This window comes from Mixophyes fleayi, chromosome 4 (assembly GCF_038048845.1).
Source record: "Mixophyes fleayi isolate aMixFle1 chromosome 4, aMixFle1.hap1, whole genome shotgun sequence".
In the NCBI taxonomy this organism is placed as follows: Eukaryota; Metazoa; Chordata; class Amphibia; order Anura; family Limnodynastidae; genus Mixophyes; species Mixophyes fleayi.
Window position 1 is genome coordinate 286,733,671 of NC_134405.1, and position 24,079 is coordinate 286,757,749.

At 34.2% G+C, this 24,079-nt stretch overlaps 1 protein-coding gene across 1 annotated transcript in view; it reads left to right on the plus strand.

The window, feature by feature from the left end:
* Positions 1-24,079, plus strand: part of SLIT3 (slit guidance ligand 3) — a 488,331-nt gene that overhangs the window by 320,180 nt on the left and 144,072 nt on the right. The window contains exon 7 of the mRNA XM_075209818.1: positions 19,001-19,072. Coding sequence (XP_075065919.1) covers positions 19,001-19,072 — 72 coding nt within the window. The remainder of the gene's footprint in view (positions 1-19,000; positions 19,073-24,079) is intronic.

Here is a 24,079-nt window from a genome sequence, read left to right on the forward strand (position 1 = left end):
CAGGGCAGTATGCCCTCTTAGTGGCAATGCCAAATCTGCCTTTGCAGATGGCTCGATTGATCTAGTCTTCAAGCATCCAATATCTTTCCGAGTCTGTGTAATTATTAAGGGCTGATTTTTATATGACGAATATCCATTCCTATATTATATGTGGAATAACAATAATTGAATTGTGCATAGCTATATATAGTGTTAGAGTAGTATAAACTAACACTTCTAGTCAGTGTCTGATGATATGCGCATATTCATGATGATCTAAAGAAACTCCTCACTGCTGGAAACCCCTTTTGTTCCATTCACAATGACAACATCTGCAGTAGTGGTGATGATCACTGTAGTAAAAGTGGGCACATTACATCGTGGATCACACTCAGGAGCAACAACAAAAGTAGTAAAACTGGTATTACTAGAGGCCTTTGTCCTATATGACTTTAAGTCAAATATGTTCAATAATCTATATATCTTAAGTCTGGAATCTGAGGAGCCATCAATGTTATAGGGGTGGGCTACATGATTCAGGATCCTTAGTCCCTCAAGAGGTTGCAAATTACATTTTTGAGAGAAGATTTAGGTTGCTCTGGGTATACTGTAAATGCACCCTCATGCAATGGTTCTTTTTATTGTTATCTGAGAACCAGTTTGATGTTCACATACAATCCACACGGCATATTAATCTAAGTTTGGTTATACTCAAGACTGGTAGCCAAAGTGCCCATGGGCATCTCCGTTACCGAGTAGGGGGCACACATATAAATCTCCTAAGGGCTACATTTGGCTCCAATATCACCTCTTACCACTGTTGTGGAATGTGGAGAAAATGTAACAAAATAGAATACACTAAGTTACAAGTGGTATTTACCTGAAAAGTACTTATCAAATCTTATTTCTTTACAGCACATAAACAACCAATATTGTCGCACAAGTATAAGAAGTGTTAGTCTTGTTGCTCATACATTTTACTGCATATGGATAAGTTAGGTTACACTTTATAAAATGTAAATCACTAATCTCATGTCTGAATTAATCCATTTGAGTATTTGAATTGGTATCTTTAATCTATGGATATTAGTGTATATGATCTAGATGACATACCGATATGTGGGTAAAATGAGCCTGTGATGTCAAATATAAAACATAAAAAGTACACTTGATATCACCAAATAGCACAAATACGCCATCATTGGATAACACAGTGTTATATTCTGTTACGTAGCAATGGATTTGAGCGCTGGTTCAATTCCTAAGGCATCTCCTAGGTGTGACATTCATTAATAATTAGCTTAATCTCAAATATATAGTTCTATATATAAGATGATTACGCCAACTCTGCTTTAATATTTTATGCCAGCGCATGTAAACCGGTCTGACAACATAAACATCAAATAAATTTTAGAGCCACATGAATTTGATGGTGGCGTTTACACACACACAGGGTGGGAATAATATAATTGGCCAAGAAATAATGAATAAAATAAGATAAAGTCCTCTTTTACACCAGCGCAGTAAAGGAAAGTATACAGAACCCAATGCATGAATGATTTTAGTTAGGACATAGAATAGAAGTAGATCTATTAGATGCCCTCACAAGACTGTAGTAGTTTACATTATACAGTTCACAGATCTAACATTGTGTTTCTTTAGGAATTAATTTCAATAATTTTGGCATAAAAACGAATATTTGCCATTTAAGAACAATATATTTGATTATGGCCTTTGAGTGATATCTGGAATTATAGATATGAGGATATGAAGATATAATTGTATGTCCAACACATAACTTCACGTTGAGCAGCATTAGGAGAAAAGGGTGCGGCCAATTACTTTATAAACTAGTCACGTACGCGGACCCAACAAAGACACTGATGTCATTGTGATCATGGATCCGCCAATGCGGCATTTTTTAAACATTTTTTTTACGCACATGTTAAGTCGAAGCTACATTTAGAAGTTAATCAAAGATTTCAAACATTTACAGTAACTATTCTCTAATCTTTAGTACACTATGTAAACCAATTCATTTAGAAAAAAATAATAGAATATTTTCACACTATACTTTACATGTTTGATTCCATGATTGTACAGCATTACAGAATATGTTTGTGCTGTATGTAGAAAGGTTAATATAATATCAGTTCTATACTTTTACACCTTGAGTATTTTTTATATAGCCATATTGCACAGTGATTTACAAAGATTATTTAATCATTCTCGTCAGTCACTGCCACAGTGACATTTACAATCTATTTCCTCTATCTGAGAAATTCACTAACATTAATCTACTAGTATATTTTTTTGGGGGGCTGCGGGAGTAAACCTGGAGCATGTGGAGGAAACCAACACAGACACAGGTAGAACATACAAATGCCGCACAGATGCCCTGTTCAGAATAGAACCCAGGGTCTCATCACTGTGAAACAGCAATGCTAACCACTGTGCTGCCAAATAAAGTAAACAAATAACAACTACAAAGTGTCAAAATATATCTTTTTTTTAAGAAATGTTGTATTTCATTAGTCAGCACATAAGTGGGTTAAAATTAGGTTGTAAGATTTTAATGATTTTTAATAAGTATTAATAAGTATGACTTAAGTAAAAATATATAAGTCAGATGTCTTCATTAACACACATTTATGAAATATAGTTTTTAAGGAAAGGCTTTATCTGACCATGTATATTTACAACTTTTCCTTTGAGAAGATCTGTACCTTTAGTGAAATGGAAGTAATAATACTTTCAGCAATCTGTTAATTTCAATGCAATATCCTCCCCCGATATCATCAAATTAGTTCCCAAAGACTGTTGATAGTTTGTAGAGAGCGGTGCCTAAACTCACCCTTCCAATTATCATTCTACCAATATTTGACACCTGCAGTACTGCAAGCTCATAAATACTGGTGATCTTGATTCAAAGTTCCGTCTCATTTGCATTTTGTCCTTCCATTATATAATATATCAGACTCGTATCTTCTTCAACCGCTCACCTTTCATGTTCACCTCTTCCTTGTATATAGTTACTGTAGATGGAAAAATACGCACATATACATGTATATTCAATCAATGGACAAGTGCAACCACTGCTAAACTTTTTGCCTTATTGAACCAGATTGACCTGTATTTTTTATTGTTAAATATATATATATATATATATATATATATATATATATATATATATATATATATATTATTAAGCATGCAATCATGGCACTTGTTTCAGTAACATGGCACAAGCAGTCTTTCCAACCTTGTTGCGTTAAACACCAGCTCGGTCAATAGCTTTTGAGACTAACCAATGGCCAAGCCATTTTTTAGTAACACTGTAGTGCACAATTAATTCTGCTCGTTTACATCTTGTATATTATAGAAGTTGCCCCCCTCCCTCACGGTCAGCAACATGTGAAATCCATATTACAGTTTTTTCCAAACAAATTGATATTGCACAGTTGATCAATAGTTTGTTAGCAGTTTCAGGTATACACTATTCCTCTACATGTATTACAAATTGTGGTCTTAGTTCTTTAGCTACACTACATTAGTAGCACATTTTTTGTGTCCCACGTCTTGTGAACATATCTTCAGTCTCCTTAAATGAGAAATTACTCGGATTGATGACATGGACGGGATAGTGTTCTTAATATAATCTTTTATAACTGACTTGCACTAGAAGATCTATATAACCAATAGCCTTAAATGATAAAATTCAAATAACTTTTTTCATTTTAAGAAATTGGGTTGTAGTTTAAAAATACAGGCATGTGTCAACACAATGACCCCTACATTCTCCCCCTCTCAGTGGTAAAGCAGGGCTGGAGGCCAAGAAATTACTTATCCAGCAATAATTAGCTATCAATTTGAGGTTTACATCATATTAAATCATTGTGGTTCAGGTAGCCATTGGAATTTCATGAAATAATACTATCATTATTTTTTGGCAGATCTGCAAACCACTTATTATTTCTTTTTGTCAGAATAAAGTTAATAAGATGGCCCATAATAATGTTTGCTACAAAGCACGTTTTAAAATGGCATAATAGGTAAATATTTCTATAAAAAATATATTTAAAGTGTAGCGAAGAATAGTTTGTGTTTCTTTTCATGAACTATAGTAGATTTTTATATAGTCCGCTCTTTCACCATATACCAAGTATAAGTATAAGTTATCCTTACCAGTTGTGTCAAGCAAAAACTCAATGTGGTATTAGGATGTAGTAGATAAATATTACAATAACATTGTCCTTCTCTATCTGTCAGAAACTAGAATCTATGAACTCTGTTGTTTGGGAGATAGAGGAAGAGATTGCGATTGTTGTGCTTGATTAAAAGCAAGAGACAAAAAGTATGTGAAGATTTAAAGTAGTATTTTCATATATTTTTTAGTTTTGCAATATCAGGTTGATTTCCATGTTTAGTTTACTGTATGTCAATTCTGTAAAATCTCTGTAAATTGTTTTGTAATTAGCTGGGCGCTTTTTGTCTTAAAATCTATTAGATTTCAATGGCAATTTCAGTATAAACATTAAAACATTGAGCACAAACAATTCTTCAAAGTGTTTAGATTCTTCATAGTGTCTAATTAATTAATTGCTTACAATTCTGAATCAAGTTACTTAGGTTGGTGAAGGACTGAGCTACAGATGTAGTTGTTATTTAAGTGATGAAAGCATTATCAAGCTATACAAGCTTTATAATTGCCCCCGTAACATTGCTCTAAGTTGTGTAATATGCAGATATTCTATTCTCTCGAAATGGAACTTAATTTTATTTAATTCAGATAGTCACAAGCACAGGCATCATGGAAAGCTTTACTGTCAAATTAAAACCCTTCCCATGTTATACATATGATATCGTAACAGTTCCGTGTTAAATTTCTAGGATATAAAATACATTTTATAATAAATAACGCTAAATTACAACATTTGTAAATTACATCACATCTCAGAACAGAATCAGAAGCGCGTCAGGGGCTCTTGCATACAATCTGTATCTATTGATGGTAGCGATTGCATTCACTCCCCAAAGGCAGCAGCACTATTTTTCCGCCTAGATAGCTCACCAATCACAGCTAGACCACGCTGGGTTTTTCTTTGACCATTATATATATAATCCATAGTCTGAAAAGAACCAGAAAATAACAAATACTATTTTGTCAGGTGGCAGGCACATATATTTCCTGTATACAACACAAACCAAGGTAAGGTAAAGTAGAAATCAATATTTCTTAAATAAAAAATGAAAGTAAAATTCTCCCCGGCCATGTAACTTGTATGATGTTATATCATATGACTGTTATGTCTTTGCAACTTCATTGCTTGAAGAAATAAGATTGCAATCAAAATATGTGGAAATTGGATATTTTATTTTCCATTTTCATATTTGTGTGTGCAGAAATTGCAGTCCTTTATATGTGCTTAATTTGTTTTCATTAACGGACTGTAATTTGATCAAATCTGAACTGTGAAGACGAGATGGTACCACTGATAGAACACAATAGGAGCCTGTTTTGAGTAATCAGAGAATGAAGAAAACATGTATTTTTAGAATGAGGTCTGAAAAATAATATAGTAACCAAAGTAACTTGACGTATTTGGGGAAACTTTGTCAACATTAGAAAATAAGGCCTTCCAAGGGTCAGCTTAGTTCAGTATTATAAACCTGCTGTCAGGAGATTTTATTTCGTGTGGTTGACTAAGACTCCGTGCAGACTACAGTCATATTTTTGATCTTTGAAATGCATCAAAATTATAGATTGACCAAGAATGGGTGTCCTATAATGACCTTGGATGTTTGCTGCCCATGTTGGTTAGATAAACAGGATCTATGCGATTCTTACAGGTCTCCCATTTGATGTGGTTTTGCTGCATTGCAGATGCTAGATTTCAAATGTGTCTGGACGATGATTGGTGCATAAAATATGTCCTCCTATTGCCTGACCCATTTCAACCAATCAGAGTTAGTACTACTCAAAATAGTCAGTGACCTGCATTTTAGGAGTTAATATATAAATGGAGATCAGAGAGCAGAGCAAAAAGTTAATTCCAAAAAGCTTTATAAAGCTTTTTTCAGTTTTACAAACTTTTTGTAGGAAAATAATAAATAAAACATATCCAATTTCAAATATACCTAGTGAGATGTATTTGTGCTAAGGGTATATCATTCCCTGTGTCCAAGAGCAGAAACATAGATAAATTGCATACACTGTTTATTATTAACAAACCATGCCTCCCAGTCAGTGTTGCACAATTAACTGGAAATAAAATTTGAGGACACCCTTTGCATCTTTGCAAAACTTTGTCTTAACTTTGATTGGACCACAGAACATAAATTAGAGTATGTCAGGTTTATTACCGTTAGTCATAAACATGATTCCCAGTCATTCAGAATTCAGCCCATTAAAGCCAGAAAGAGATGCAGTTTGCGAGAAATTGTCATAATGCAGCAGAAATACAGTCATGCGCCAACCATATTTAAATTTGTTACTACCATGTGATACCAAATGGACCTATCCTGTACCAGTCTAGTAGCTAAAACGGCTCGTATTGCACCAAGATAAAAAGATCTAGCGATTGCAGCAAAATAGCAGGTCTTTCAAATGGGATAGACTTTTCGGTGAGTAAAATATATGTAATTAGAATTGGTTGCTTTTCAGCTTCATTGTAACTTAATATTTTGTTATTTACTCCTGACACCTTATAACATTTTCATAATCTTTTTATATTATTATTATTCTTGTTAGAAGAAATTAAATGTAAAATTAAATATATTTTTTGAGAAATGTTTAATTACAAATCCTCATATCTATTTGTATTAGATTTTCAAATTATGATATAATTATTCTTATATATTTAACCTTGTTAGAATTGTATTTTCAAATATATCATAATTCTTCTATTGTTAAAAAGTAATTCCAGGGTACCCAATATTTCTTATTATGTACCACTGCCTCTACTATGTAATTAAGTCATGTAATGTACCCTTGGATTTTGTATATTCCTGACATTCATTAACAGTTTTGTCTTTCTTACGAACTGGAAATAAATGTTTGACATTAAACTGTTAGGTCATTTATGCAAAAGAAATTGAGACACATTTACTGTAGTATACCTTAATACACAATTTTACCAGTTCTGGCACAGATATACAGTAGCAACCAGGCAGGGTGCACTCCTCAGATTGCAATTTCAAACACAATATTTTTACTCTGTTGTCAGTTAAGTAGACAATCATTTCTGTGGGTTCAAATACAGTGGCAACACAGACCATTGCAGGATTGCCCACAGGAACATGGTGAGAAATGTTATTTCAGGACAGTAGGAGACATACTATTTCCTGAAAATGTAATGCCTCATTCCTTCCTGAAAAAGATATGCTCCTGCTGGAGCTCTCATAAACTCCTACGAAATACATTTGACATAATGACGGCTTAGTGTTCACAAACTGCTCATTTTCCAGTTAGAATTCTTTTTACACATTTTCATTTCCATGATTTTAAGTTGCTAATTTATAATTTTAGGCTGCTTTGGTCCCATTCTTGCAGAGCATAGAAACATAACTTGGATTGGTTAGCAGCATAGGATTGTGTTTCACATTGAGCCTAAAAGCAAAGTTTATAGAAATGACAACCTGGATTCATTAGGCAATAAGAAGTACAAAATAAATTTGGATTGTTATACCTTGTAATAGTAAAAATATAACTATAATTTGTATATGTAATGTCATTACCCTGATGAAGCTAAACAGCTTTTACTAAATGAAACGGAGTCTGAGGAATACTCTTTATAGAGGAGAAAATATCTTGATGTTCTATTGTAATATTTCTATATTTTATGTAGATACTTTATTTTTAGATAATTGTATTGCTGAAATCATTATATAATTCAATGGTAAGTTTGATATATGTTATGTACAAATATACATTCAGATATATTGTAAAGCTAACTTTATTCTGTTATCAATTCCAAAATATTATTTCTGCCAAAAATTCAATCTCAGCTAATTAGGACATTTAATTGGAAAATCTAAACTAATCTGATTAGGAGTATCCCATTGTAGGACTTGCAGTCTTTCCTTCATTGTCCTCTAGCCAATGAAATTCCTGCAATTTGCTACAAACAATATAATCCTTGGGGAAAGATAATGCTCTAATTTGATCATACTTATACCCACTAATGTATCATTTATTCTTTAGATATGCTGCGCAAAATTTATACTTTCCTAAAGAATAAGCTGGTCGAGGTTCCTTAGTTAAATTCCAAGAACAGTGGCGTAAAGATGATTGTATTGCATTTTCTAAAGCTGCTTCTTTCCCAATGACAATAATTTATCTTGTGATGATTCTTCATTTTAAATTCAATTTCCTAATTACGCACAGTGTGTCCGACAATGTTCATTCATATTCATCTGCCACTGAAGGGGTCCACTGATATATTTTTCAAAGTCGTGTATTTAATTGGCTCTAGTCTGTGGAATGGTTTCTTGCCATTATTACATTGTTTAAATAGAATATTTTGCCATTTTTTTTGTTAAATTACAAACTTGCATTTTGGTTTTTTTTAAGAGCCTTTTAAGTTTCTTCTCCCAACTTTTGATTCTTGCATTGTCGTGAGGTCTGCCTACACTTAACATCAGAGAGCCTCAGCACACTACTCTTTATCATTTTATTTTGTTTAAATTCCTTTGTCATTGAATTCATTTAATATGTTATAGTAATATATACAGTATACTGTAAATTTAGACTTGTAAAATGTTAGGCAGGCTAATTGTTATAAAGTAACAATGCTTTATATAATGTATTTTGCATTTAAATGATTAAATATAATAGTCATAACTATTACAAATATAAATTAGATTTTCTAATGAGCAACTAGTATGAAATATGGAAGGTAGGCATCCTTTGTACATAGGGGTAGTCAGTTCATTTCCTCTGTGAATTCTTGACAATTCACGATGACTTAATTTAAATCCATTTTCAACCAAATCGAACATAGAAGTCTTGCATGTGAATATCTTAGCTTCAAAATTCTCCTGGTTTACTACTTTAATTTGAAAGATACAGCTGTTTTATTAGCCAGGTCACATTAAAAATGAACACACCCACGCTTGTGCATACACTTTGATATTTATTAAACACACGCACAGTAAAATATTTTTTTCTTTTCATTAATATCAAGACTATAGTAAACATGAACAGAATTTCTGAACATATCATGGTCATCAAGCTGTACATTGAGTAAATATTTAACATGAATGTATTGGTACAATATATATATATTATAGGATATGTTTTAGATTTTAATCAGTTAAGAACAATAGTTGTTTAAATGTGAATGTTTTGTTATGTTTGTTTTTGTTATGTTATGATTAAACCTTGTCATAGGGAATTTGTTAGGTTAAAGTACATTCTGATGACAAGACAGGCCACCGTGACTGAAATGTTATTTTTCATATAGAGAAACACACTCAGACATTTCAACAAAGATATATTTTAAGTTGTAGTTCCACTATATCAAACTGAAGTGCTTGGTATAGCTTTGGGCTAGTTTCAGTCTATTACTGCCTCCCAAAATTTTGTTCCACAAATTCTAGCTGATATTGATAAGGTAAAGAAGATATTTCATAATTTAGTGTGTTTAATCCAATGAAATATCGCCTCTTATTGATGTAAAATTCATATTTACTTTTCAGTTATAGGTATTTCATGGGCAGTGAATTGTCACAAAATGTTAAAAGTGTAGATTGATACAAGACTGTTTTCTGGGTTAAAGGCGTCTGTACAATCATTGCTCTTACCTTCTGTTCCAGTTTATGCAAATAATAATATTGATTCTGTATTTACAATACACACTTGTTGAAGTTGTCCCTTCGCTTGAGGTCATGAGTATTAGACTAAGAAAGCGGGTAGTTCCAGATAGTTTTCAGTGACACAATGTTTAGCAAGGCTCAGAGTAACAAAAAATAATGGAGTATGGTAATCCTATAATAAATTACAAAAATCCAACAATTTTCTTTTCAATATATGAAAAGAGACCTGTTGATGACTACTGTGTTTGTAAAATGGCAAGTGTCAAAAATGGTCACCACATGTCATGAAAGGAACATTTATATGTAATTATTACATTTGATGTATTCTGCCAAGCTTTATTTTAACAACTTGGTTTTGCCCATAGATGAATATTTTTATTGATGTATCAAAACTAGAACTTAATTGAAGAAAGTATTTAACATATTTTAGCTTAATAAAATAATATTTTAGGTTACAAAAAACTGTGTGATTTGCCCGAATAGCAAAAATCACCAATAAATGATTACAATGCAAGGCTTGTTATAAACATTGAGATATTCTCCAACCGGATTTGTGTATTTCCTTCCTTTTCCATGGTTTGGTAACATATATGAGATTACTGTAATTAAATGCTCCAGGATTTTTCTATATTATTTATTGGTACGAGGCCATATATTTATTTTATATATTGAACACAAAGTAAACATCGCATTCACCTGTTTGGTGAATTGTATATTTTTCCATGTATTTAAACAGCTGTAATCTGGGATTTGGGAACCTTCTGCTTTGCAAAACAACAGGATTATTCACCTATAATAGAGGAAGTGAATACACCCGTGAAGCCCTGTTGGTGTATATTTCACTGTTTATAGTACCAAGAGTCTTGCATTGGGACAGTAAACACCTTGGTACACTGTCCATTAATTTACAGAAGTGATGTTACTTGCTCTTGAAAATCACCTTATAATTTAGTATGATCTTGTAAATCTACAGTATCTTAGTTTAGGGAATTAACGATTGTTTTCCAGATACCAAATTTAGTGTCTTCTTTTGTCTATCAATAGTTTGGTTTAAAAATCCAATAAATGGGAATCAGAATTTGAAACAATGATATTCTTATTTCTAGTTGCGATATCAAGCCAAATATATCTAGACAACGTCTTATATAAAACAGAGTCCATATTTGACGAGGGATAACATACAAACTATATTATGTACTACTTATATTAAGCACCAGAATACTATACATAATAAGATCCTGTCTTCATTTTTCATGCAACATTTATAGATATATTGAATAATTTAAATGATCTGTAAAACTCATGAATTGTGAATATTCCCACAGTGTAGAACAGAGGTGAGAAGTACCTCTAGTAGATGCTTTCACAGCTCAATAAAGTAAAACCGAGCAGCAACAATTTGCCACTGTAAAGAGCATGAAATACATTTTAGTGGAATAAACAACATATATATATGTAACCGAATTGCCCACTTGTGTACTAAAGTACGGCAATACAAGCAAAAATAAAAGAATACTCATTGTTTTGAAAATCATTTAATTATTTATTTTTTTATTCAGCTGGGAACACCATAAAAACATTTTTTATTATTACTACAACTAATAATATATAAAATGCATAAAAATGCTTGTATTAACCAGTTCTCAAAGATAGGATTGTTGGTTATCTATTTGAATTTGAACACAATAAAGACACAAGAAACTCCAGTTGGTAAATTTCTATAACTCAACACTAGGCTTAAATTAATGAGTTTTAATTTGCAAACCTTTTTGCACACATTTTCATAAGCTGCACAAATGTTGTACTTGGTTCCCACAGGTGTTAAAGACACTTTTCTCATTAAAGGGGGTATTCAATTAGGATTCACGGCCGCAATTACGTGCAGCTGTGTGTGTAAAGTGCCAATACGGTACCGCAATATCTGGGATTTTGGTGCGCACAGAAAACCTCGATGTTGTGGTAATGGGTCCCGTGCAGCCGTGTTTAATGGCGGCTGCAAATACTAATTGATTATGCCCCTGAATGTGTAACACTTAAGTGCTGAGCAGATGCATCTACGTATGTCATGCCTTGGTTTGGTCTACATGAACACCACAATTCTTATTGCAACATGTTTATCAAACTTGGTTATAATAGTATAATTGTTTTTCCACTGTTTAAATACTGAGAGCAAAAATATTACAAAAAAACAAAACCCTGCTTCAAAGGCGAAGGTTCAGTTGGCGGTGATGTGGCACAAGGCCATCGTGCCGCGCACATTGCCAGCAAGGAAAGATGAATGGAGATTTATTTCAAATCTCCACCGCGCAGTTTCTCCGGAACATCCATAACATTCAGTTATCCACTTTGCGGATAACTGAATTCCCCCAAAGAGTCTAAATGGGTTATTGGATACTTATAGGAACAAAAGGCACATAAAAAGTCCTGAATTTTAGAAACAGTTCTAGCGCTAAAAATATTTGTAGAAGTCCATTAATGGGCAATATGCTATAGTTGCTATGCCTTTCATTATAAATCCCATCTCAGGAAGAAAGAAACCATTTAAACAGTATTATTTGAACAATTATTCATACCTGATTAATATAACAATATTTTCAGGACATATAATGCTTTGGGATATGTCCATTAATGTCTATCCATCATGTTTAGAAATGATAGGTTTCAAGGCAGAAATACATTGTTCTTGAACAGCACTTGGGCTATATTTAATTCCCTATTACTGCAAGAGTGGCAAGGCTGAAACGAAAATCTAATTTTTCATGGTCTTACCAATCATGTTCTTTGAAAGCCTAGAAGTTGACTGGAGGTTATTTCTCGCTGTTAATGCCACTGTACTGTAATAAAATATTCAACAAAGACATTACACATACAACATAGCATTCCTAAAGATCCTCGTAGACAAAGGTGTACTCGAGGGACCATTAAAATTAAAACCAGGAAAAATCATTTCAAATAAAAATGATATCTATATTCCACAAAACAATGTTGTTTTTTTTTATATTGTACAATTGTGTTTTTTTTATGTGATGATTTAACACTTGAGGCATAGTGTATTTGACACTTTCACAGAAGTTCCATGAATCTGTTGCATTGTGCAAGGTATAAAAATAAAACATACTAGAAAGCAATCTTAAATTATAGACATAGTGATTCTGACATTGTACAGAGAAGAGCCACAGTCAGCGTCGAGAGGTGGCGTAACAACTTTCTCTCCTGTAGAAATGAATAAAACCGTGGCAAAATTTCATGCAAATCTAGTTTTGAGGCATCTAGTTCCAATGATACCATATTTGAGTTCTGATCATGTTTTGCTATTCCGTAATTAATTTGTGAATTCACATTTTGTGGGATTAATAGTCTGTGAATGGAACACTTAAGGTCAAACATGCAAAGTGCAGCCAAATGTGGAATGAAACGCATATTTGGTGGACCAAGTTTTTTTTTGTTATGAACTTCATTTAGTACAAGTTTGAACAGTCTTTCAGTGAATTGGTGGAACAGTATGCTAATTTTTTTATACTAATGGACTGAGTGAGCTGATGCAGGTATACGGTACAGATTAAAAGACATATGGGGCTAAGATAAATTAATAAGTCGTTTTTAAAAAAAACAAAAAACATAATCCTTTTTTATGAGATAGTATTTCCAAATAACATTACTGATTTTGATTTTCTCTTTATTTCATATAAACAAAATGAAACCGATAAAACCAATATTAAAAGGACATGTGAATGCATGTTATGAAACATTAAGGTATATGCATATAGTAGTTAGCATTATGCGGACATAAGTGAAAGCTATTTTCAGCTTGTACATGTAAATGCAGTAAAATAAATATATATTAGAACACCGTGGGGTATATTTACTAAAATGCGGATTTGAAAAAGGGGAGAAGTTGCCTATAGCAGCCAATCAGATTCTAGCTGTCATTGTGTAGAATGTACTAAATAAATGATGACTAAAATATGATTGGTTACTATAGGTAACATCTCCACTTTTTCAATCCTGCAGTTTAGCAAATGTACCCCCTAATGTGCACTAATGTTCTGTAAAATCATATAATGAAAATAGTCATTTAAAATGACTATTGTAATTTCTAATACATACGTGTACTGCTGATGTTGCGGTATTCTGCACTACTGACTGGTGAAAAACAATTCCCAAATACATAAGTACATATAATAACTTTATTTAGTTTATTATAAATACATTCAACTTTGCTGAGAAGTACGGTATCTGTATTTACCAATAGTGATTGATGGTGATAGCTAGGGGTTGATACATCAGTAAAAAAACAAGCAGCAATTTCTGCACTACAGTTATAGTCAGTAAATATTGGGCCAATCTTGGCACAACACTAATACACCCAGGAGTCACACAACAGCGATTTTGAGACTGTGTAGGATTACAATTCCCATTTCATTGTACTTCTACATTGATTTTTGGTAACATTTTGATAAAGCAGGATATTGTGTCAGTAAAAAAATCTTCGTCAGCAGTATTTTTTTTGCTTAAGTTACCAATAACAATGTATTTTGAAAGGCTGGCAATACTAGCGATTGTAAACCGTCATCATCTATTTATTTATATAGCGCCACTAATTCTGGAGCGCTGTAAAGAGAACTCATTCACATCAGTCCCTGCCCCATTGGTGCTTACAATCTAAATCCCCTAACATACACACACAGTCCGAGAGAGACTAAGGGTAATTTAATAGCAGCCAATTAACCTACCAGTATGTTTTTGGAGTGTGGGAGAAACCCACGCAAACACAGGGAGAAAATACAAACTCCACACAGATCATGCCATGGTCAGGAATCAAACTCATGACCCCATTGCTGTGAGGCAGAAGTGCTAACCACTAAGCCACCGTGCTGCCCATAGATGCCCGATGTATGTTGCTGCCTGATGTGTGTAACTGCTTGATGTATGTATAACTGCCTGATGTATGTAACTGCCTGGTGTGTGTATAACTGCCTGATGTATGTAACTGCCTGGTGTGTGTATAACTGCCTGATGTATTTAACTGCCTAATGTATGTAACTGCCTGATGTGTATAACTATATACACACACTGAAGACTCCCATAATTGCAAATGTAATGCCCTTTCGTTTAAGTTATTTTAGATCAATTCAATTCTTTAAAAACATTTCTGCAGCATCATCCAGCTCCTCTTTGCTAGCTAGCCAGCCAGCCGAGAGATCTCTAATTGGATACACAGAGGTGTACTAAAGTCTATGATAGTCTCTTAGAGCATGCAATGCCCTTGTCTAGGTGAATCTCCAGCCATTCTCAGTCTAATATCCCATAAAGTTGAAAATTTAAAGATGTCAGGGAAATGTATATGCCTAACTCTGTGTGGTATCATAGTTTAGATACAACAACATATTTATATACATTATAATCATATCTAGTTTTTTAAATGATAATTAAGATGAGGCATGTTTTAATTTCATTTTCACCAGGGTAATTTGTAGAATAATTTATGGATTTAGCTCCATTTCCTATACCTTAATGACTACACTAGTTCATTACATCTGCAAAGATTAATACAACTTCATTGTAAAATACATTTATGGCATGTTCTGTGAAGCATTTGCCATCATTAAAATATAGCCAGGAATATGTAAGTTGCATTATAGAAAAGCAATATAATGCAATTGCTTCACATTAGACTTTTCTCGTTACCGGTTTAGGTGGACAAAAGTGATCATTTGTTAAGGATGACACGCAAAGGGGAAAAATCTAACTTCATTTTATTTAAACTGTACACAATGCTGTTAAACTGCATGATACAGTTACAGGGGCACATTTCTACATGGAATTAAAACTCTTTATAGCAATGTAATCTTCTATACATGGATAGGGATAAACATCAGGACAATGGCTGTGCAGAAGGCATGACTGGCATTGAAGACCTTGAATCTTATTGTGTTGATGGTTCTATGTTTCACCTAATTATTCACACCATATTTTTTCTGGACAGTAGTAGTGTTTCTTGGAGGGTTTTGTTTTGATCATCTGAAATTACAAAACACTCATCGCTTGTTTTGTGGTGGCAAAAGGTATGTACATATATTTCAATATAGAAAAATCCTGATGTGTTTCATGCACTATACACCATATATATATATATATATATATATATATATATATATATATATATATATATATGTTTATTTATATATTAGAGATTTTCCTTGATTCCCGTGTTTTGGTTTTTGTTTTGGCAAAACCGCCCTCGCGTGTTTTGGTTTTGGATCTCTATTTTTTTCTAAACCCCCTATGTTTTTGCTAAAATCACATAATTTGGCTCTTTTTTTGTTCCTACATTATTATTAACCTCAATAACATTAATTTCCATTAAATTTTTGTCAAGTGACAAGAACACTGCTACCCCTCCTGTTTCTGTATGAGCAATGGCACTGAGCAATATCACTGGAGACTGCAGAGTGACAAGAACACTGCTACTCCTGTTTCTGTGTGAGCAATGGCACTGAGCAATGTCACTGGAGACTGGAGAGTGACAAGAACACTGCTACCACTGTTTCTGTGTGAGCAATGGCACTGAGCAATGTCACTGGAGACTGGAGAGTGACAAGAACACTGCTACCCCTGTTTCTGTGTGAGCACAAGATCCGACAACGCAACAATGACATTTTGCCTCAATTCAGATCAGAGGACGTGCGAAAGCACCGAGCTGGCTCGCGGGCCTACTTGGATCCTCTAAGTTTGGGTGGGTTCAGTGTGCAAAAAATCGAGCCCGAGCATCCCTATTATATATATATATATATATATATATATTTATATATATAAACATATATATATATATATATATATATATATATATACACACACACCCATATGAGTTCAATTCCCGACCATGGCCTTATCTGTGTGGAGTTTGTATGTTCTCCCCGTGTTTGCGTGGGTTTCCTCTGGGTGCTCCGGTTTCCTCCCACACTCCAAAAACAAACATACTAGTAGGTTAATTGGCTGCTATCAAAAATTGACCCTAGTCTCTCCCCATCTCTGTCTGTGTGTGAGTTAAGGAATTTAGACTGTAAGCCCCAATGGGGCAGGGACTGATGTGAGTGAGTTCTCTGTGCAGCGCTGCGGAATCAGTGGCGCTATATAAATGGTGATGATGATGATATACACACATACACACTGTATCTCTTTCACCACTCTGCAGCAGATTGTCGTGTTTGGAGGGAAGCAGAGCTGTAGTGTAGTTCCAGGATAATACTGAACAATGTATTTTTTCTTCATGGTTCATATCTGAAAATTTCAATTTTGTGGCTTAGTGGTTCTTTAAGCGCTTCTTTGATATCTATTAGGAAGTGGACTTGACAGCATAGATTATATGAACAATTTCAATATAGAAATACTATTGTAAGTGAGCTGTCTCCCCTTGAATTTCCTAATTGAATGCTGACATTTTAGCAGTCGTCTGTGATTTCAATATCACTTTCTTACCAGCAGGAGAAATGTCATAATACGTATCACTTGCATTACCTGCTAGTTGTTAACTAGTTCTGCTGCTGCCAATAGGTAATTGCAAGGTGTATTTTACTGCGTCCAGGTCACTGTGTAACTGAAGTTCTTTTTACATTTGTCTCTTAAAAGTACAACTATCCGACTGCTTTATTAATGCTGCATAGCTACCTAATGATTTCTTATGTTAATACAGCAATGTAATCACTTGACTTCATTAGGAAACACATTGCTTGCTGGATTTCATTTTTAGTATCTACATTTTGTTTGACACATCAAAATATAATAAATATGAAAATTTAAAGCAAAATTAGTATTTCGCGCTGGATGGGTATATTTTCCTGGGTCTCTATAGAGTGTAATAAAAACTGTGTTATGATACTATTTAGAAGTCCTGTTCTGTTGGATAGGTGTGGTGTTCTCAAGCTACATAGATTGTAAAAGAATTGTATTACGGTCTTGTTACAATGGGTAAGTGCTGAGTAAACGGTGTTCTGCTCTGTGCACCCCATTTAGAATGAATAAGAACTAAATTAAGGCATTAAGGGGGGAATTTAATTGGCCTGTTCACTATTACTGTTACTACAGTAATAGTGCGCATAATTACCGTTAGTACGGAAATCTTTAACGCTGCTTTCTACTCGCGGCTCTGGGAGCCGCTAGCAGAAATCCGGGTTAAATTTACCCTGTTAACGGTAAAACGTTTAATGCAGCGTTATTCCGGGTGGGGGGCGTAAGATGAATTCCTCCCCCTAAATGTATACTGATTTATCTGATATTTGTCCCTGGAAACGGCTTTTAAATGATGGAAAGTATCTCATAGCATTATTATTATCATTATTATTATTATCCTCTTTGTAAACACCAACATGTTACTTAGCACTGTACATTAAGGTGTTCAGGATACAAATAAATAGCATCATACAATGACCTGAAGGTAAAGATGCCCTGTCCAAATAAGCTCATAGTCTAAGAGATGCGGGGATAACTTGATATATAAAGCAGCGGAATCACAATTGTAGCTGGTCATGGGGAAAATGTGTGAGGTTACTGTATGTATGTATGTATGTATGTATGTATGTATACATATATATGTGTGTGTGTGTGTGTGTATGTATGTATGTTTATGTATACTTTGTGTATTTTGCCAAAATCCGAAAAGTCAAGTAATGATTCTATAGCAAATTGCATGAGAGAATTCGTAGTTTGTCATGATTCTGGAGCGCTTTGAAGGTAAAGATACACGTGAATACCTGTATGAGGTTGCACAGATATTGGTAGGCATGTGGCATAATTTTCATGGCTATAAATATTATTGCTGCTACTGCCAATGAAACGTGTCAGCATCTTGTGCAATTCTGCGCTTTCTAGACTTACCCTGACTTTGACTTCACCCAGCTTGATATGCTTGTATTGGACATGTTATACCTCAGCCAGTTGATACAATCTGTGTTACTCACTACCTGTTATTGAGCGCTCTGCTAGCCAAATAATAATCTTTCATTCCATGTGTGATTGCCAGCTGCATTAAAAAAAATGGCTCCCATGAGAATTGACAAATTGTTCTTTGCATATTTGTCACCATGATTTCCCACTGTTGTGTTGGAACACATTTATTAGCTCATATCAGTCGTGCTGTTCTTCTTCACATAATTATTACGTTGAGAAAACAATGATATATGAATAATTTATGTTCTCTTTCTTTCAGTACACTCAACAATAACAACATTACAAGGATACCACTCACTAGTTTCAACCATATGCCCAAGATTCGTACATTGTAAGTATTATATATTCGCCTATGCATCTTAGTTATGTGTAATGTTATAATGAAATATGATGATAGTATCAATTTTAATGGCAATATTTGACTTTTCAGATGATGCTAAAATCTCCTGTTGACTCAGGAACATGGTTTTAATCGGCAATGTGTAAAGTTGCACACTCATTCCATGTATTATTATTATTATTATTATTATTATTATTATTATTATTATCATCCTCTTTGTAAAGCACCAAGATGTCTAACTATATCTATAACAAAACACATTTAAGTCAGTATATCGTAAGGTCTTTAAGCGTTTTGCATAATCTCGGCCACGCACCCATGTTGTAAATCTCACCATTGGCGCACCAGGAGGTGGGGCCACAATGACGCGAATCACATCATCAAGTCCCTGGCCCCGTTCACATACTAGTACTTACAAGTACCCACCATGTAAGCGAAGCTACATACTGACACAGTTTGAACATCCTCAATTATGAAACCTAAGATTTAGATGACTATTTACATAACAATACTTCTTATGTATATTTTAATAAATAGGTTTGTGGCAAATCACTTGAATTTTGTGAGAAAATAAACTACAAAAAAATGAATACATTTTTTTAAGCATGCATTTGACTTGTATTTCGGTAAAGCTAATAGCAAAAACTTATACTCAAAATAAAAAAATATAGACCATTTCTGTATCTTCATGAGTCTAAAATATTCTGCCTATTGACATGATTTAGGAAATCACTTGTTGCAGGCATTTGGTCCTAATCCAGGATGGTTGACAGTGGTGAGCAGAACATAATGCCTGTCTACTGTCCTTTCAAATGCAAATTGGAACCTCAAGATTACCTTGTAGAATATTTATCATCCAAACTGTAAATATACTAAAGAAAAGTCCCTTTCACCTGCGGAAATTACCTTCCTTGTTCCTTGGAGATGATAGCCAGTAATTTATATTTACCTCCGTGTCCCTTTCCTCAGTCTCTTTGTGGACTGACATTAATAGTAGTCGGAATTAATTTAAGCGATTAAGTAGCAGGATTTTTTTCCTTTTGTTCTCATTAATGTTCTGTAATATTCATCCAGCCACCTCAGATCGATCAATCACAGCTGTCTGTTTCCAGAACTGAGTGTCTGCTGCCATTCTGCCTTTAGTTTAATTTTGAAGATGGCTTTGTAGATAGTTCCCTAGAGACTTCCAATGACTAATCCTGCTTTGCTGTAATTAAAGGAGAAAACAAAGGCAAAAAAATCATAAATGGGATTTTTAAAACAAAGCTCTTCTATTCAATTGAAGGAGACACACTTTTACACCAGGCAGTTTCTAACTCTTTCCAAATAGATTTTGTTCAGATTAACTTTAGAAATCAATGCTGGTTCTAGAAAAGTTAATTTCCTGTAAAATATATCAACATTATTGTCAATATGTACATTTCATTTTAATGCATTTTATCATCAGTATGTGTATACTGCTTTATTACCAAACCAGTCCACATTGTTCTACACTACATACAACATACAGCAATATTTCTTAGTCACATTTATGCTGTGGTTTTGTTCAGAACAGTGATGTTTGTACAATAAAGTTGTTTAACTCGCCCAGCAGGAAATATATGAGGTAAAACGAGGTAGGATAGAAATGAGCTGATCTATACAGTGTAGCATGTGTGTTTTCCATATGGCAATTAAATGACCTCTGCGTCATTAGCTTGCAGTCCCCTTCATGCAAAGACTAAGTATATCATTGCTGTTTGTATGAACAACATACCCTGAATGGCATGGAGGTCAGGTTGACCTTTAGTCTGCCCTTTACCCCTCACATTTTATCTTATATCCATTCCATTTGGAACATAACATGAGAACCTACTAAAAAACAGAAGTATGGCCTGAACTCTTAGTATACTTAAAATTGTTTACCTGCTTTATAAGCCCCTTAAGCTTTCCAATATACAGGTAGTTGACAAAGAATAGAAGCACCAATGTAAAATTACTTAGTAGGGAGCAGGGTGACCTGTACGACCAGGTTTGTATTTGTTTTTCCGAAGCTGTAAATGCTGACAACAGGTACTGCGGCAGTTCAGAACCGACTGATGTAATTTCCGATTAGATAATAGCGACAGGTGTAAATTGTGACAAACATAAAAGTAGACTTGTTGAAATAGTGACATGCCAGAATTGAGACAATCCCACATCCCGAAACTGACATCACAAGTAAGGGCTGACGATATTAAAGGTTCAATGTGAGGACCCGGCGGCTGTATAATGTATTATACATCTTTCCAACAAAGGCATGAACAATTCAATAAATTATATTTTAAATTTAAGACTTTTAGCCAAGTTAAGTATTAAATGTGTTGGTTGATGTTATAGTATATACAGTATGGACATCCATAAGGACCATGAAGGACCATTTTTAAAACTTACATTTTAAAAATGTATTTTTTTTAAAAAAAGCAATGGTATCTATCAGCTTTTGATCACCACCTGTTCCCAAAGTAAGCCCCTAGATCACTCAATCTCTTTGGTGGTCTAGTGTAATGTTTATGTATTTTTTAATAGGTGTATAGAAAATGTGTCTTTAGAAAATCTCAAATGAAGGAAGATATTAGGTCGGCTGGTATAATGTATTCTGCATCTTCCAGAAATCTGTCAATTGTTTGTTTTTTTATATATTCTGTTTAACCAGGATTTGTTGGATGCATCTGCTAATTGTCTTTCAAACTCTTAGAATTACTTTGTCATATTTTGTATCCACAATTGCACTAGCTTTATTTAACTTATTGAAGACAGCTTTAATAATAATAATAATAATAATAATAATAATAATAATAAACAACAACATTAATATTGTTCAAAACTGTTAAAGCAAATTCTTCTAATTTGTTCTATAATAGTGACCAATGCTTCTTAAAATTACTTTAAAACAACATTTTTAAAAGTATCCAAAGCTGACTTGGTAATAGGGGGCAGGGCAAATTCACTAAAAAGAAATTTGTTATATTCTGGAATAATCAAATTAGCATTTGTGACCGATTCACATAATAGAAAATGAACATCAGGGGTTTTCATCCCTGAGATTTAAAAGGTGTAATCTATTTAATAAAATGACTGGGGTGCTTGCCTTATGCAGGGAACATTGGTTGCCCCAGTTAAAATATCTTTTAATAAACACAAAATTAATACTCAAAGTTCTGAAAATGACAACAAGAAATATAAATAAAATAACTCTTTAATAATGAAAAGAAAAAAAGTAAAGGAAAAGTCACTGAGTTTCCTTACCTAAACGTTTTTTAAGTTGTACACAAAGGGCATCTAAACAGGTGTTTTGTCTGGAAGGGGTTAGTTCTAAACTAACTGTCTAAGTTTTGTACTGTGTACACTTAAATGTAATGTATTGTATGTTATTTGTACCTTTATACAAATAAAGATACTTAAAAAAAAAAGGGTTAGTCATAAACTAAAACTATCACAGAGCTGCTCTGGATTATAACTTTGGAGACTAGAAGCTGCAATGTTCAACTAAGGAATTCAGTGTGGAGTATTCTTTGCAATTGTGGATGTAGTTAACACCATATATATTCTTTGTAAAATATGGTGAATTCTTGGACATTGTGTATCTGTTTTATGCTTGTTCTCATATATGCCCCCTGCCCCTTGGCACAGCCCGCCCCTGGAGCCTGTCCCTAACACACACAGAAGCCAATTAACCTACCAGTATGTTTTTGGAGTCTGGGAGGAAACCGGAGCACTCGGAGCAAACCCACGCAAACATGGGGAGAACATACAAACTCTTCACAGATAGGGCCCTGGTTGGAATCAAATTCATGATCCCAGCTCTATGAGACAGCAATTCTCACCACCATGGGGACAAACTAGTGACGTCTGGAAAATGAGCTTTGCAGTTGCAATTAAATGTTGTGTAGCACGGTGCAGAACTATTTCCTGTGAATTAGCAGTGCAGGACTGTCACCGCTCAATCAATTTCATGTTGTTAGCTCCTATTGATCTTGTCTCCGTGATTACAACTGGCAAGAATTAGTTTGCATTGATCTGCTTTCGTGTTTTTTCGATGTTGAAGCAGCTTCATTTATGTGAAACACCGCATGGTATCCATTTCCTTAATGGAGAATGTCCTGCTGTCTGTGGATCTATGCGCTGTTTCAAAAGCGGGCATTTTTTAAATGAACAGGGCTACAGCACCATGACACCAACATTCTTTCTCTCCAACATTAGATACAGCAGTTCTGTACCCTATTGTTTGTCATGTTTTATCTATATACATTTAAATTATTAGGAGATCATGCAGAATGCTTAAAGGCAAATTAACAGTCGCTAAATCATGTCCAAATATATATTTTTTTTCAAGTGACAAAACTGTAGAACTTCCCTCATCACATTTAAGAGGTTTTCTGCAAAGGTCTAAGACAATAATAAAGAATTCTGTTTAGATATTATTATTATTATTATTACTGTTGATTTGTAAAGCGCCACAGTGCTCTGCAGCTCTGGGTGATGGGGAAAATGGGACATACAAGGTGCACAAAATAAATGCAGACATGAAATCAAAGGGTAGAATTAGACCCTGTCCAGAGGGTTTAAAATAGATAAATTCAATAAGTGAGAGGAAAAGGCGAGTGGACAGTCTTACATTATGTAGAAAGGGTGGGGGTCAGTATCTTCTGCTCCTCAGACTGAAAGTGTGGTGTAAGGCTGAGGCATCATAGGGGCAGCACAGTGGCTAAGTGGTTAGCACGTCTGCCTCACAGCACTGGGGTCATGAGTTCAATTCCCGACCACAGCCTTATCTGTGTGGAGTTTGTATGTTCTCCCTGTGTTTGCGTGGGTTTCCTCCAGGTGCTATGGTTTCCTCCCACACTCCAAAAACATACTAGTAGGTTAATTGGCTGCTAACAAAATTGACCCTAGTCTCTCTCCTTCTCTGTCTGTGTGTGTGTGTGTAGGGAATTTAGACTGTAAGCTCCAATGGGACTGATGTGAATGAATTCTCTG